General features: G+C 51.2%; 1 protein-coding gene across 1 annotated transcript in view; it reads left to right on the forward strand.

Annotated features, from left to right (window-relative positions):
- The first annotated feature begins 4,872 nt into the window (after nt 1-4,872).
- The window catches only part of FGD1 (FYVE, RhoGEF and PH domain containing 1), a 44,038-nt gene continuing 36,060 nt past the window's right edge, over nt 4,873-12,850 (forward strand). Inside the window, exon 1 of the mRNA XM_036271508.1 lies at nt 4,873-5,971. Within this exon, the coding sequence (XP_036127401.1) occupies nt 5,665-5,971 (307 nt within the window). The 5' untranslated portion in view covers nt 4,873-5,664. The remainder of the gene's footprint in view (nt 5,972-12,850) is intronic.

The raw sequence follows: 12,850 nt of genomic DNA on the forward strand, positions 1-12,850 counted from the left end.
ATTCTTTGACCATCCTCCTACCATCACCTTATCTCTCGAGCTCTGTGCCCGTTCACAGCCAAGTTTCTCAAGGGCACTGCCTACACACCTAGGTGCATTCAGTGAGGTGGGGAGGTGTTCTGTTCCCCCTGACTTCAGGGAGAGTTCTGTAACAAACTACATTCCCACCAGCACTCTAGCCAATTGTTCCTGTTTTTTTTAATTAATTTTATTTCTTTTTCATGATATACATTATAAATGTTAGAATGCATATATGTGCAGTTTGAATACATAATAAACAAATGACCTGCTTCAAAAGCCAATCACTTCCAAATGGCAAAACCACCTGCGTAGCCAGCCCTCCCCAGTCACATCTCCTTTTTCTCCCTGAAGTCACTACTGTCCTGAGTATTTTATTTTTCATTTCTTGCTTTTCTCTATGGTTTTACAACATATGACTGCACCATATATTGTGTAATTTTACGTATTTTTCCACTTTATATAAACATTTTTATGACTTGTTTGCATCTAGCGTTAGGTTTCCCGAGTTTCATCCATGTTGATACATGTAGCTACAGTACATTCATTTATTATTTCCACACAGTATTCTGTATATGTCTCAATTTATTCATCCCATACTCTTGTTTCCATTTCTTGCAGCTAAGAACAGGCTTTGGTGAACATTCTTGTAGTGTCTCCCAGAACACTTGTGCAAGGATTTCCCTAGGGAAGCAAGTTTCAGACTTTGGGTCTCAGGACTTCCTTTAAGGACATTCTTAAAAGTCATTGCAGACCCCAAAGAGCTTTGGTCTTTGTGGATTATATCAATTGGCACTTGCTATATTAGAAATAAAAACTGAAATTGATGCTTGCTGTATTAGAAGTAGAAATTGAGAGAGCTTAAGTATATTGATTTTAAAATAATAATTAAAAACTCTATTACATTTAACACAAATAACATATTTTTATGAAAAATAACTATATTTTCCAAAATAATTTCATGAGAAGAGTGGCACTATTTTACATTTTTGCAAATCTCTTTACTGTCTGGCTTAATAGAAGACAGCTGGATTCTTATATCTGCTTCTGCATTCTAGCTGTTGTGCTATCACATGTCATGTAGCCTCTGGAAAACTCCACTGTACATTCTTGAGAGAATGAGAGTAAAAGAAGCAAACAACATCTTACCAGTATTATGGTTTTGGTTCCCCACCATACCCCTCTCACCCCCTCACCCCAGGATCCCCAGACCACACTGTGAGGACCACTGCTCTGGGATATATACCTATCATTGCTGAGTCGTAGAATATGCACATTATTCAACTTTACTAGAAAATGTCCAACTTTTTCTAGATTGGTTGTATCACTTTACACTCCCATCAGTGGCATATCTGTTTACTCTTCATTCACTCTGGTGTTTACCCCCACCACTCCTCCACAACTACGTCTATCAGTGTTGTTACCAATGTCCATATTGTCCCGTCCAATGGACCCTTTTTAATCCTCATCTTGTTGACTTCTCAGCACTCTTGAAACATCACCAACACACCCTCTAGTGTGTCCTTATCTCTTCACCTCTTTCTCAGTCTCTTTGCCACCTCCTGCTTCTTCACCCAACTGCTAACATTTGAGTTCCTTGGCACTCAGTCAAGGATCCTGTTCCTTTCTCTTTGCTGTTTCAGACTAACTTCTCTCATGGCTTTTAATGCCATCTCTATACAGACAACTCTCATTTATACTTGAAACCCTGACCTCTCCCCTGGGATGTACTGCTACCGGCTTGATTTCTCCACTTGGCGATCTCAGTGGCATGTGGAACTAAACTCTTGATCTTCCCTGAAAACCTGTCCCTCTTTCTGTCTACCTCATCTCAGTGAATGACCTGGCTCTATAGGACCAGAATCCTGAGCAGCATCCTTGCTTTCTCCCTTTCTCTCCCACCCCCAAGCCACCATACCAAGCCTTTTCAATTCTAAATATCTTTCAAATCTGTTTACCACTCTTCATCTCCACACCACCGCCTTAGTCCACTCACCACCATGATTGCACTAGGCTCCTAATCTTGTCCACCTCCAGTACAGTCCACAGCAGCCAAAGTAAAATGTTTAAGCATTAACTATACCATGTCAACCCCAAGCTTAACACCTTTCAGTGTAATGTATTCAGCACTTATGTATAAAAGAAGTACTATTTCATCACGATTCAGTTCATCTGTGATACAACCTGAAACAAAAATTTCATGAAACATACCTTTCCTGGTGAACCTATGATACCTTTTGATATTTTCTATTCTTTTCTCAAATTGATTCAAGTATTTCTGCAAGTTGACCTACATTTAAAAGTACTGCTTCAATACCTTTTTGTTGCTCATAGAATAAGACCCATTCTCCTTACCAATAAAGCCCTATGTAATCTGGCTCCTGCCTATCTCTTTAACCTCATATTCCACCCCTCTTGCCCTCAGCTCACCATGCTCCAGCCATACTGGCCTTCCTACAGTTCCTAAGTATACCGTTCCCCAGGGCCCTCCCACGTGCTGTGTCCTCTGCCTGAAACACTTTTGCCTCCACTCATCATCTGCTAACTCCCACTCCTTCATGTCTCAGCTTAAATATCAGGCTTTGTCTGACCCCTCAAGCTAAATTGCCCCTACCCATTATTCTCTTCCTTATCTCCCTGTTCTGTCCCTTTATAGCCTTATCACAATTTGTAATTATGCACGCTTATGTGTTGTAATTATGTGCATTTACTTTGTGGTCCCTCCAGCACCAGACTATAATGTGAGGGCTAAGGTCATTCACCACAGTTTTGTTCATGTCTGTCTTATTCACTACTGCATAATGAGTGCTTCACATGGTTCCTGGCCCATAGTGTGTGCTCCAAAGACATTCATAAAATAAGTGGAGATCTGAAGAACAAAAGAAGTGGAGTTGGGGAGATGGGGAGGGAGTTTCACACGGAGGCCACAGCATATGCAAAGACTCAGAGGCTAGAGAGACTAAGGACAGTCTATGAATTTCAGCTTTCACTCGCATGGAGTCTGCCCAGGCTGGCAGGGGCCAGATCATGCAGAGCCCAGCTTAACCTTCCCTGTTGCAGAAGGTAAGTTTTCTTTTGAGCCAAAGGGGATTCATGGAAGGGTTCTAAGCATGAAAGTGATATGATTTGATATACTTTTTCAAAATATCAACTGTCTACAGAGTAGAGAATAGGTTCCAGGGAACAAGACTGAAATGGGAAGGTGGTGACAGCACTGCAGGTTAGAAATGGTGCTGGCCTGGACTAGGGAAGTGGCAGCAGAAATGAAGAGACTACATAAATCAATTTGGGAGATAGTCATGAGGTAATAATGACAGGGCTTGGTGATTGCAGGGGGGCGGAGAGAAGAATAGGGGTGTAGCTTAGGTTTTTGCTTTGACTGGAGTCAATCACTAAGGTAAAATACAAAGAAGGACAAACAGGTTGGGAGGAGAATGCCTTGAGTTGGGGAGAAGCTGCGGTTCTGGGTGTCTCTGGAGTATTCAGATAGAGTTGTCTAGTAGCCAGTTGAATGCGTAGGTCAGAGAAATACCTGGACTTGAGGTAGCAATTTGGGAGTCATCAGCAAAGAGATGATAATCGAAGCCATGGGAGCAAATGTGGTAACTGAAGGAAAGAAGGTAGAGAAAGAAGACGAGAGAGCTCAAGCCAAAGCCCTATAGAGCACCAACATTTAAAGGCTGGACAAAGAAGAGCCTGGAAAGTAAAAAGGAATTACCAAGAAAGAAGGAGAAAAATGAGAGTGTGGTGTCATGGAAGTGGCTTCAGGAGGAGGGAGTGGTCACCAGGGTCAAATGCTTCCAAAAAAGTCAAGTAGGATTACCTCTGAAAAGATTCTGTTGGATTTAGTGACACAAGCCACACGGACCTTGAGAGAGCAGTACCAGGCAAGTAATGGAGGCAGATTGGAGTGGGCTGAAAGATAAGTGGGAAGTGGGAAAATTAGGACAGTTAAATGTAGGCGACTCTTTTGAGAAGTTTATAGAGAGAAGAGAGGGAGGTGGTTGGAGAGGGAGTCTTTTTGGTAATTATTGATTTGTTTTGAGATGGAAGAGACCTGAGTATGTTTAGATGCTGATGGGAAGGAGCAAGGGACAGACTCGGTAGGTTGGGTGGCAAAAAGTCAAAAATGTCCTTTTTGGTGACTTCTGTTTCCTCTGAGAAGTAGGAGATGGGGTCATCTGCTGAGGGTTAGGGGGCAGATGGAGAAGTTGGGCATTTGAGGAGAGGGGAGGTTTGAAACCGCTACTATGGAACATGGAAGGGAGCTGCCTAGAACACACAGTAGAGTTGTAGGTCAGCACTGAGGACCTGGTAGAACCTAGAGTTTATAGTGGCACAAATTTGTGAGGTTGGATAGTTTTCTCCAGCAGTGTTTAGCTGCCTGGGCACAGGCATGGAAAAGGCTGATAGTTGGACTGATCCAGGGTTGGGATGTTGCCAGGCGTATGCGACAATCCTGGGAACTGAGGCCATTGGCAAGAAAGGGGCGAAGTAAACGACCATGAGGTCCGGTCTGAGCAAAAGTGAAGAGTATCTAAGACAAGTCCTCTGTAAGCCAAGCTATAAGGAAACTCTGGAACATGTGGGAAAGCTTCTGGAAAAGAGATTGAAGGACAAGTGGAGGGAGGAAGACCTGAGATGGGACAGAAAGGAAGGTCTGGGGGATTGAGCCAGGAGACTTGCCTGTGTGGGACCGGGAAAGGATAGGGAAGGCAGGCTGAAGGGGGAATTTTCAAGGGGGGGGGCACTTGGAGGCGGTCGAAGCGAGATGTGAGGCGGGCCCCAGTGAGGGGGCGTGGCCAAGAGCCAATCCCTGCGAGGGGGCGGGGCCCGGGTAACTGGGGCCCGGGTAACTGGGTCCCAGCGCCGCTGTGCCTGTGGCTGCCTCAGAGACTGCTCCCGCCTCCCCACCCCCCTTCCCCCGGCTCCTTCCCGCCCGCCGCCGCGGAGACCCAGGCCGAGGCTGGGGAGGACAGTGGAGCCAGGCCCTGGCCTCTCCCCTGCACCCGCGGCTGGAGCATCGTCCGGAGGGACTGGCTGAGGGCGAGCCCCGCAGCCCAAGCGCGAGGCGCACACGCGCGCCCCCCGCCACCGTCGTCCTCTTCTCCCTCCCTCCCCTCCCCTCTCTCCCCTCCGCCCCCCAGCCTCCGCTGCGGCGGGAGGAAGAAGAACCCTTTCCGACCAGCCAGGGGAGCCCAGATCGATTCCCATTCGGGGAGAAAGAAGAGACCCGCTCTCTGAACCGACCGACTCGCCCCGAGGCCTCGGAAGTGGCTCGCCGCCTGCGGGAGCGCCCGCGCCCAGCGCAGCCCCCGACCCTCACCCGGCCGCTGCCGCAGAGACAGCGCTCCCCAGCGGGCCCCCGGCCCGGCCGAGCCCACTCCCCGCGCGGGGCCCGGGCCGGCGATGCCTGGCACGGCAGCGGCGGTGGCCGCGGCTGCTGCTGGTACCGCCACCGCTGCCACGGCTGCTGGCCCGGACCCGGGCTGGGGACTCGAGGCTCCGCAGTGGGGCTGAGCCCGCAGCCCCGCCCCCGAGCCTGAAGCCGCTGCTTTGCCGGGCGCCGGGCCTCCTCCGCCCGTGCTTCCACCCCAGGAGCTGGAGCCAGGCGGGGAGCCGGAGCCCCGCGCCCAGGCCCGGACCATGCATGGCCACCGAGCCCCGGGGGGCGCCGGGCCTTCTGAGCCCGAACACCCGACCGTGAACCCCCCCGGCGCCGCTCCACCGGCCTGTGCCGACTCGGACCCTGGAGTCTTGGAGCCGGGACTGCCGGTGCCCAGGGACTCAGGCTTGGCTCTCGGCGGACCCCTGGATCCCCAGTTTGTCGGACCCTCGGAAGCCAGCCTCGGTGCTACTCCAGGCCCCCGGGTCTTACCCTGCGGCCCCAGTCCACAGCACCACCGGGCCCTGCGCTTCTCCTACCACCTGGAGGGCTCGCAGCCCCGGCCTGGTGAGTGATCCAGAGAGCATGGGAGCCCGGCCACGGGCCTGGTACTGGGAAGGGGTTCTTGTTCTCGGCCTCTCCAAGCTCCACCTCGGGGCCGGCCCGCTCAGCCTAGACCTTCCAGTATTCCCAAACTCCAACCCCTTCCCTCCTTCCTAGGCCTTCATCCAGTTCTTTTCAACCTCTGCCCCCAGTCCTTTCTCTGTTTACTGTGCCCCCTCAACCCCCTTCTCTCTGATGAGGTTAATGGGAGAGGGAGCACTCCGAGAAAAGGGGGCAGGATTGCAAGGCAGTAAGGGGATTTGGTTGGGGAACCAGGGTTTGTTTGGGGGAATAGGAGAAAAGGAGCCTCCCATTTGCCAAGCGCCTACATTGTGCCAGGCACTGGGCTGGGTGCTTTACATGGGTTCTCATTTCATCTTCAGGAGCCTCCTGTGAAGTAGGTATCATTAGCACCATTTTGTAGGGGAGGAAACTGAGGCTCAGAGAAGTTAAGTAACTTGCCCAAGGTCACACAGCTAGTGTGGAGCCAAGATTCAAAACCAGATCCATTTGAGTCAAAAATCTGTGGTCTTTCTGTTTCTCCCAAACTGAGGTTGGAGACCATGTAAGTAATGCCAAGTCTTCTGCTTATGTGATTTTCTCCTGTACTCTTCAGCAGCTCTGGAGTATGAGTGGAAAAAAAAAAAAAAAAAAGAGGGATGGCGGATTGATCCAAGGTTGGGGTTTTGCCAGGTGTGTGTGGCGGGAGAACAAGGGAAGGAGGGAATAGAAGGTGCTGATGAGAGAGAAAGGTGGAAGAGGTGAGCCTTGGGGTCAAGCTGGAGGGGAGGGCTGGAGGGGCTGGTGGGTAGGGAGACAGCAGAAAGGTAAGGGCAAGCATAAGCCAGTTGTAGCAGAGCTGGAGAGCTGCAGGGCTACACGGTTGCTTGTGAGGAGAAATCAGGGTGCTTGAACTTGGATTTGCAGAAGTGGAGCAGCTCTTGGTCAGGTCACAGATCACTGCCTGGAGAGGCCTTTGTACTGCACAGACCTGAGTGCCTGAGAAGTCCAGCAGGCCTTCCCCATCTGGGGACATCCCCATGTGAACCTGAGCTTCCAGGCTCCACAGGTCTTTGGGACTGTGGCCCAGCACCAAGTAGCAGTAGTGAAGCATAAAACACAGGCAAGATGGATCCCTTGCTACTGTTATGACCTTGGGCTAGTCATGGAACCTCTGGTAGTTTTCAGGGGCTCCCTTGGTGTGGGCTAGAGATATCTTGCTGACAAGAGGCCTTTAACCACTGCCCCACATGTTTCTCCTGCTGCTTCCCAAACTCCCCCTGATAGACCAACACTGTATGGAGCAGGCTACTCATCCACTTTACTACAGCACTTTATTTCAGATCCCAAAACATGGCACAAGCTCTCCCACCTCAGGACCTTTGCATCTGCTTTTCCCTCTGCCTGGCAGCTCTTCCCCCTGCTTTCCACCTGGCTTGTTCCTCATCTTTCAGATCTCAGCTCAGATGTCACCTCCTCCAAGAGACCTTCCCTGACCACTTTAGGTAGGGCCACTTGTGAGTCTTTTTGCAGTTGCCAGTGCACTTATTATATCCTTGTACTTAGTACAGTCTGCAGTGATCTCATTGTATGTGTCTACTTGTTTATTGTCCATCTCCCTCCACTAGAATGTGAGCTCCGTGAGGGCAAGGGGGTTGGATCTGTTTTGTTCACTCTTGTATTCCCCAAGACTAGTACAGTGCCTGGCACACAGTAGGTGCTCAATAAATCCTTGTTGAACAAATGACTGAACAAATTCAAAGGGAGCACATGGTAGACCCTCAGGAACTATTGTCTAAGAGAAGGACAGCTGAACTCCTACCCTCCAGATATTCTTGGTCTGCAAGTCAGTAGCTGGGCAGCATGTAGAATGCTGGTCCTTGGCTTCTGATCAATACACGGTGGTGATTCTGAGTTGCCTTCCCACTCCACCAATCCTTCCAAATTACCCATCACAATACCCACCCTGAACCACTCCCCTCCTCCCCAAAAAAGTTTCCAGGATCCTTTTCCCAATGAAGTCCCTGCCTCTGTAATTGGTGGGTGTCTTTTTTTTTTTACTCCAAGATGAGGATTGGGACTATGAAGGGTGTCAGGGAAGGACCTGGCCTCCCATCTAACCATTCATAACTGACTCAATGTGTGACCCTGGGTGAGTGACTTCCTTTGTCTGAGCCTCAATTTCTTCATTTAGAGAATGCCATGAGGCATCTATGAGATACTGGTTGCAAAGCCTGCAGAATAAAAAAAATTTTTAAATAAGAGAAAAACCTTCTGAAGAGGAGGCGGAGGAATTACTCAGGCCCTGGCAAAGCGGGTGCTGGACCATGTGATTCACAGCAGCACGGGGCGTGAGAGGCCCGCCTCCCCCATTGCCCAGCCTGCCCAGGGGTAGGCACAAGTGACTTGCTTCTCTCTCCACAGCACTCACCTATAATTGGCCAGAGAGGACAGGGTTGGTGGCTGTACAGTGTGTGTGTAGGTGTGTATGTGTGAGAGAGAGAGTGTCCTGAGCTTCAATTAAAACATTCATAGTCCACATGTTAAGATTTCTGTGTGCCTGCCGACTTCCTTTCTCAGACTGCTGAGGCCTTGATGAATCACCATCCTTAGGATACAGTGGCCCATCCTGAATAGGGGGCTTTTAAAAATATTTATATCTTATCCATGTGAAGAGCCTTGAACTGCTTTGAAGTGCTTTCTCTTTTAGTTACCCTGATTCCTGGTCGGGGGGTGGGGCCATTGTTTATAAGCCCATTTCCCAGATTGATAAAACCTATGGCTTCATTAATTACTGAGACAGCCCAGTGAGATGCCAGAGAGGGTCTTGAGAGAGTCAGAAAGGAGTTCCTAGGTATCGATTTGCTCATAGAGATTGGGGCAGGGAGGAACCCTACCCTATTTCTCCGGGTTGAGGCCTAGAATATCCTTCCATATGATGGGTAGGGGGCGTCACTTGAGGCCTGACCAAACCCCAGTCGAAAGAGTTGCACCGGATGTTTCTTCGTGGATAGTAGAAGGACTGAGCCAATTGAAGGGGGCAGCAAGAGGGGCTGGCTCTTTCTGATTTGGAGCCTGGGGCATCCTCAGAGACTCCAGGACTTAGAATTGGAACTGGAAATACCCTAGATACCTTCTGGTTCTGAGTTTCCCAAACTGGGTAAGCATCAGAATCCCTGTTGACTTTGAAAAAATAAATGTGATTCCCAGACTCCCCACCAGAGCTCCAGATTCTTGGGGTTGTAACTCAGGAATAGTTTCAAAGCTCCCCAGGTGATTCTGATGCATGGCCTAGAGTAGGAACCACTGGTGAAGCCCATTTCCCAGCTGGAGCAGGGAAGGCTCAGAGAAGCAGCTTATCCATGGTCCTAAAGAGAGTCGGCATCACTGAGACCAGGCGAAGAATGCATCGGGCTCCTCTCTGAGGCGCTCTCCCTGGAGCCCTCTGTGGGCCTCACTCACTCTCAACCCCAAAAGGAAGCATGGGATCTGAGCTCCAGGAAGTGAGTTAACCTTTCACCCACTTACACACAAACACTAGCTGCCTCAGCTTACCCTCTATGCCCAGCTCTCATAAATGGCTACCATTTGGCAGTTCAAGCTGGAAGGTTGCAGTTCTGGGACTCTCGGCAGAGGAAATTCTAGCATCAGCAGTGCCCAGCACAGGGCCTGGTCCTAAGGAAGGGCTCTGGAGAGGTGTCAGCTAGGATTGTAGAGCTAGGAGGAACATGGAGGGCAGGTTAGGTCAGAAGTTCAGTGGGAGCAAAGGCACTGAGACATGGGGCATCCTGGGGACTGGGGCAGGTATAGGGAGGAGTGGAGAGAGAAGGCTGGCAAAGGGACTTTATGCTGAGGGCAAGGGGGAACCCTTGAAGAGTTTGTGAAGCAGGAGAATGATGTACTCAGATGTGAGTGTTTGAGAGAGCCCCATAGCTGCACGGGGAGAGTGGATGGTAGGGGAGCAGCGAGACAGGCAAGTGGGGGTTGCAGTCCTCCCAGCAAGAGGTGATGGTAGCTTCGGTTTCAGCAGTGGCAGGTGAGGGGGTAATATCTGAGAGATATGCTAACATGGGCAGGCCTTGGTGGTGGCTTAGATACAGAGGCTGAGGAAGAAGGAGAAGTCCAGAATCAGTCCAGTGGGTAGTAGTGGGGCCATCTACAAGTAAGAGCAGGAGCAGGTTGAGGGGGAGATACTGAATTGTGTTTGAGACATGTTGAGTTTGAGAGGCCTGGGAGGACACCCAGGTGGAGGTGGCCAGTAGGGTTGGAAAACTCAGCAGAGAGATGTTGACCAGAGATATTTGGGAGGTCTCACCACCAGCACATACCGTGGTCCACACAGCCACTCATGGGGTGAGCGTGCATGGTTCCAGGGGCTAGTCCCATCCTTGAAGACATGGATAGCGAGGTAGCGGTCACGCTTGCTTGGGTGGATCTGGTGGAACATTCATTACCTGCCCAAAATTTGCCTTAGAAATGCCTTTAAGGGGCTGTTTTTAAAGCATATTTGCATAAAGTAGAGACCCATTTCACGTATACCCAGGGTAGTGGCTACTGCGAAGAACTGAGGGAGTACTCCTGAAAACCACTTCACACATTGATCAAGTCCATTCCTGTGGCCCCCTAGGTGTTCATGTTGAGGGCATCCTAAGAGGCCATAGAGGGGGATGCTTGTGGTGAGAAGAGAGGACTCATAACAGGAGGGGGCGGTGGGCTCTGCTGGGGATTTTTGGAGAGCCACAGTTTGAGATTCTAGGGGAATGTCTGAGAAAAGGCGCAAATTTGGTTCCTTTTCAGCTGGGGCCTTCCAAATACACCCAACAAAATGTAAGGACTCTGGGTAGCTGGGAAAAGGACTTCCTCAGGACTAAAAGAATTGGTTTCCAAGTTGCAGATGGTTGGCACCCCAACTGCTCTGCCCTTTCAGGTGCCTCTGTCCCTGGGGCAGGGCCCAGCTGGTGCTACCTGCTGCCTCAAGGAGGAGTGGCAGCTAACAGTTCCCCAGACAGACTCAAACCCTGCCTTTCTGGGGGCCAGTTAGCTAAATGCCTTAGGCAGATGTGGAGCTGGCCAGACGCTGGCTGGGTGGGGCTAAGACCTGTCTGGAATGAGGGCAGGAAGCACAATCTCCCACTGGCCAGCCCCACAGAGTTAAGTTCCCTCATCTGGAGAGAGCAGATATCCTTGGAGCAGTGAGTCCAGCCTCTCCTGGCTCCAATACCAAGTTCCTTGGAACTAGAAGGTATCACACCTCCAAAAGATGCCTCAAAACACACAGGGCTGGAGACGAGGCTGCAGGGCTGCAGTGGAAAGGCCTCAGCACTCCTGGCTCTGCCATTGGTTCACTGCACTCCAGGCCTTAGTTTCCCCATTTGTAAGTCGGACCTGGTCATCTCCTTTGTCTGGCATAATGGAGTGTATACGTACTTGGTGAGCGGTTGGTTAAGCCAGAGTGACAGAGGAGAGAAAGGAGGGCATTTCTTCATTTCACAAGCATTTATTGAGTACCTACTATTTGCTTGGCCCTGTTAGAGGTAATGGATGGCAAGGAGGCAGGCACAACCCCTCTGCTCGTGCTCCTCTCTAGCAGGGAAGACACAGGCAACAACTAATTCCAAGCACAATTGCTGCAGGAACATATGAGGAGGGGGCGGGCAAGGAAACCAGGACACTTGCATTGAGATCTGAAGGAAAAAATTGGAATCCAGAGGTAAGGAGAAGCAGAAAAGCCAATTGGGCCACAGGAATGACATGTGCCAAAGCCCCGGGCAGAAGACAGCACTTTCGAGGAACAGACAAGAGGCCATTGTGGCTGAAGGGTGGGGGTGGGGAAGTGTTCCTGAGCTGGGCCTTACTTGTCCCCATGCTCAGGAGTTTGGAGTTCACCCTGGAGGCAAAGCAAAGGGAGCCCTTCCCAGCACTGCAGGAATTGAAGGGGACTGTGTTTTCACAAGCTGGCTGAGGTGTTGAGGGTGCCTTGTAGAAGGCTACAAGGATGGGAGAGAAAAGTTAGTTAGGCTGGAGTGGAAAAAAAAAAATATGTATGGATTCTTGAGCTACTGAGAAGTCCAGTCTGCAGGATTGGGGTCTGGCTGGATGTGTGAGTTTAGGGAGAGGGGAGTCCTGAAGAAAGCTCAGCCTCTGGCTTGGGGAGCTGGGTGGATGGAGGTGCCATTCCTAGGATGGGAAAGGCAGGAGGAGAAGCCCTCCAGGGGCTGGGGTAGGGGTGTGGTTTAGGGTGCAGAGTCTGATGAGCCTGAAGACAGGGCAGCTAGGTGTCAGTGCCCAGTAGGCATCAGCTGTGCCCATAGGGGCCCCAGAGTAAGGGAGGGAGGGTTGTGAGGGGCACAGGTGTGGGGATGAGGCTCAGAGAGGGGGCAGCAGGTTCTGCCCGATGCAGGAAGCTTCTGGCCCTCGGGGCGCTTCCCGTGGCCTGTGCATGGAAGGGGTTAAGTCATGGACGGAAGGCGCCTGGAGAAAGAAAGCGGGAGAGACAGGACTGGCAGGGCTGGCCCCAAGGAGCTGCAGCTGGCATGGAAGCCCTTCCGCCCGGGCCTGCTAGGCCCCGCTGCCGCCCACGCCGCCGCCTTCGCCTTTACCTTCACCTTCCCTGCTCCCCCTCCAGCTTCAGCAGGCTCCCCTAGGCGGGGCCTCCCCGCCTAATGCATTCCAGGTGTGGACACGGCCCCTCCCCCACCCCGGGCAGCCGGGAGCGGGCAGGGACGGTGTGGGTCTCTCACTGTGCATCTCTTAGGGGCTCCAGCCTCCAGATCTCGCTGCCTGGTGTCTGGTGAATTCCTTCCAAGATCTCTGTCGGCGCCCCCAAGCTCTGGCAGGGTCAGG

This window comes from Molossus molossus, unplaced genomic scaffold (genome assembly GCF_014108415.1).
Source record: "Molossus molossus isolate mMolMol1 unplaced genomic scaffold, mMolMol1.p scaffold_m16_p_2, whole genome shotgun sequence".
In the NCBI taxonomy this organism is placed as follows: Eukaryota; Metazoa; Chordata; class Mammalia; order Chiroptera; family Molossidae; genus Molossus; species Molossus molossus.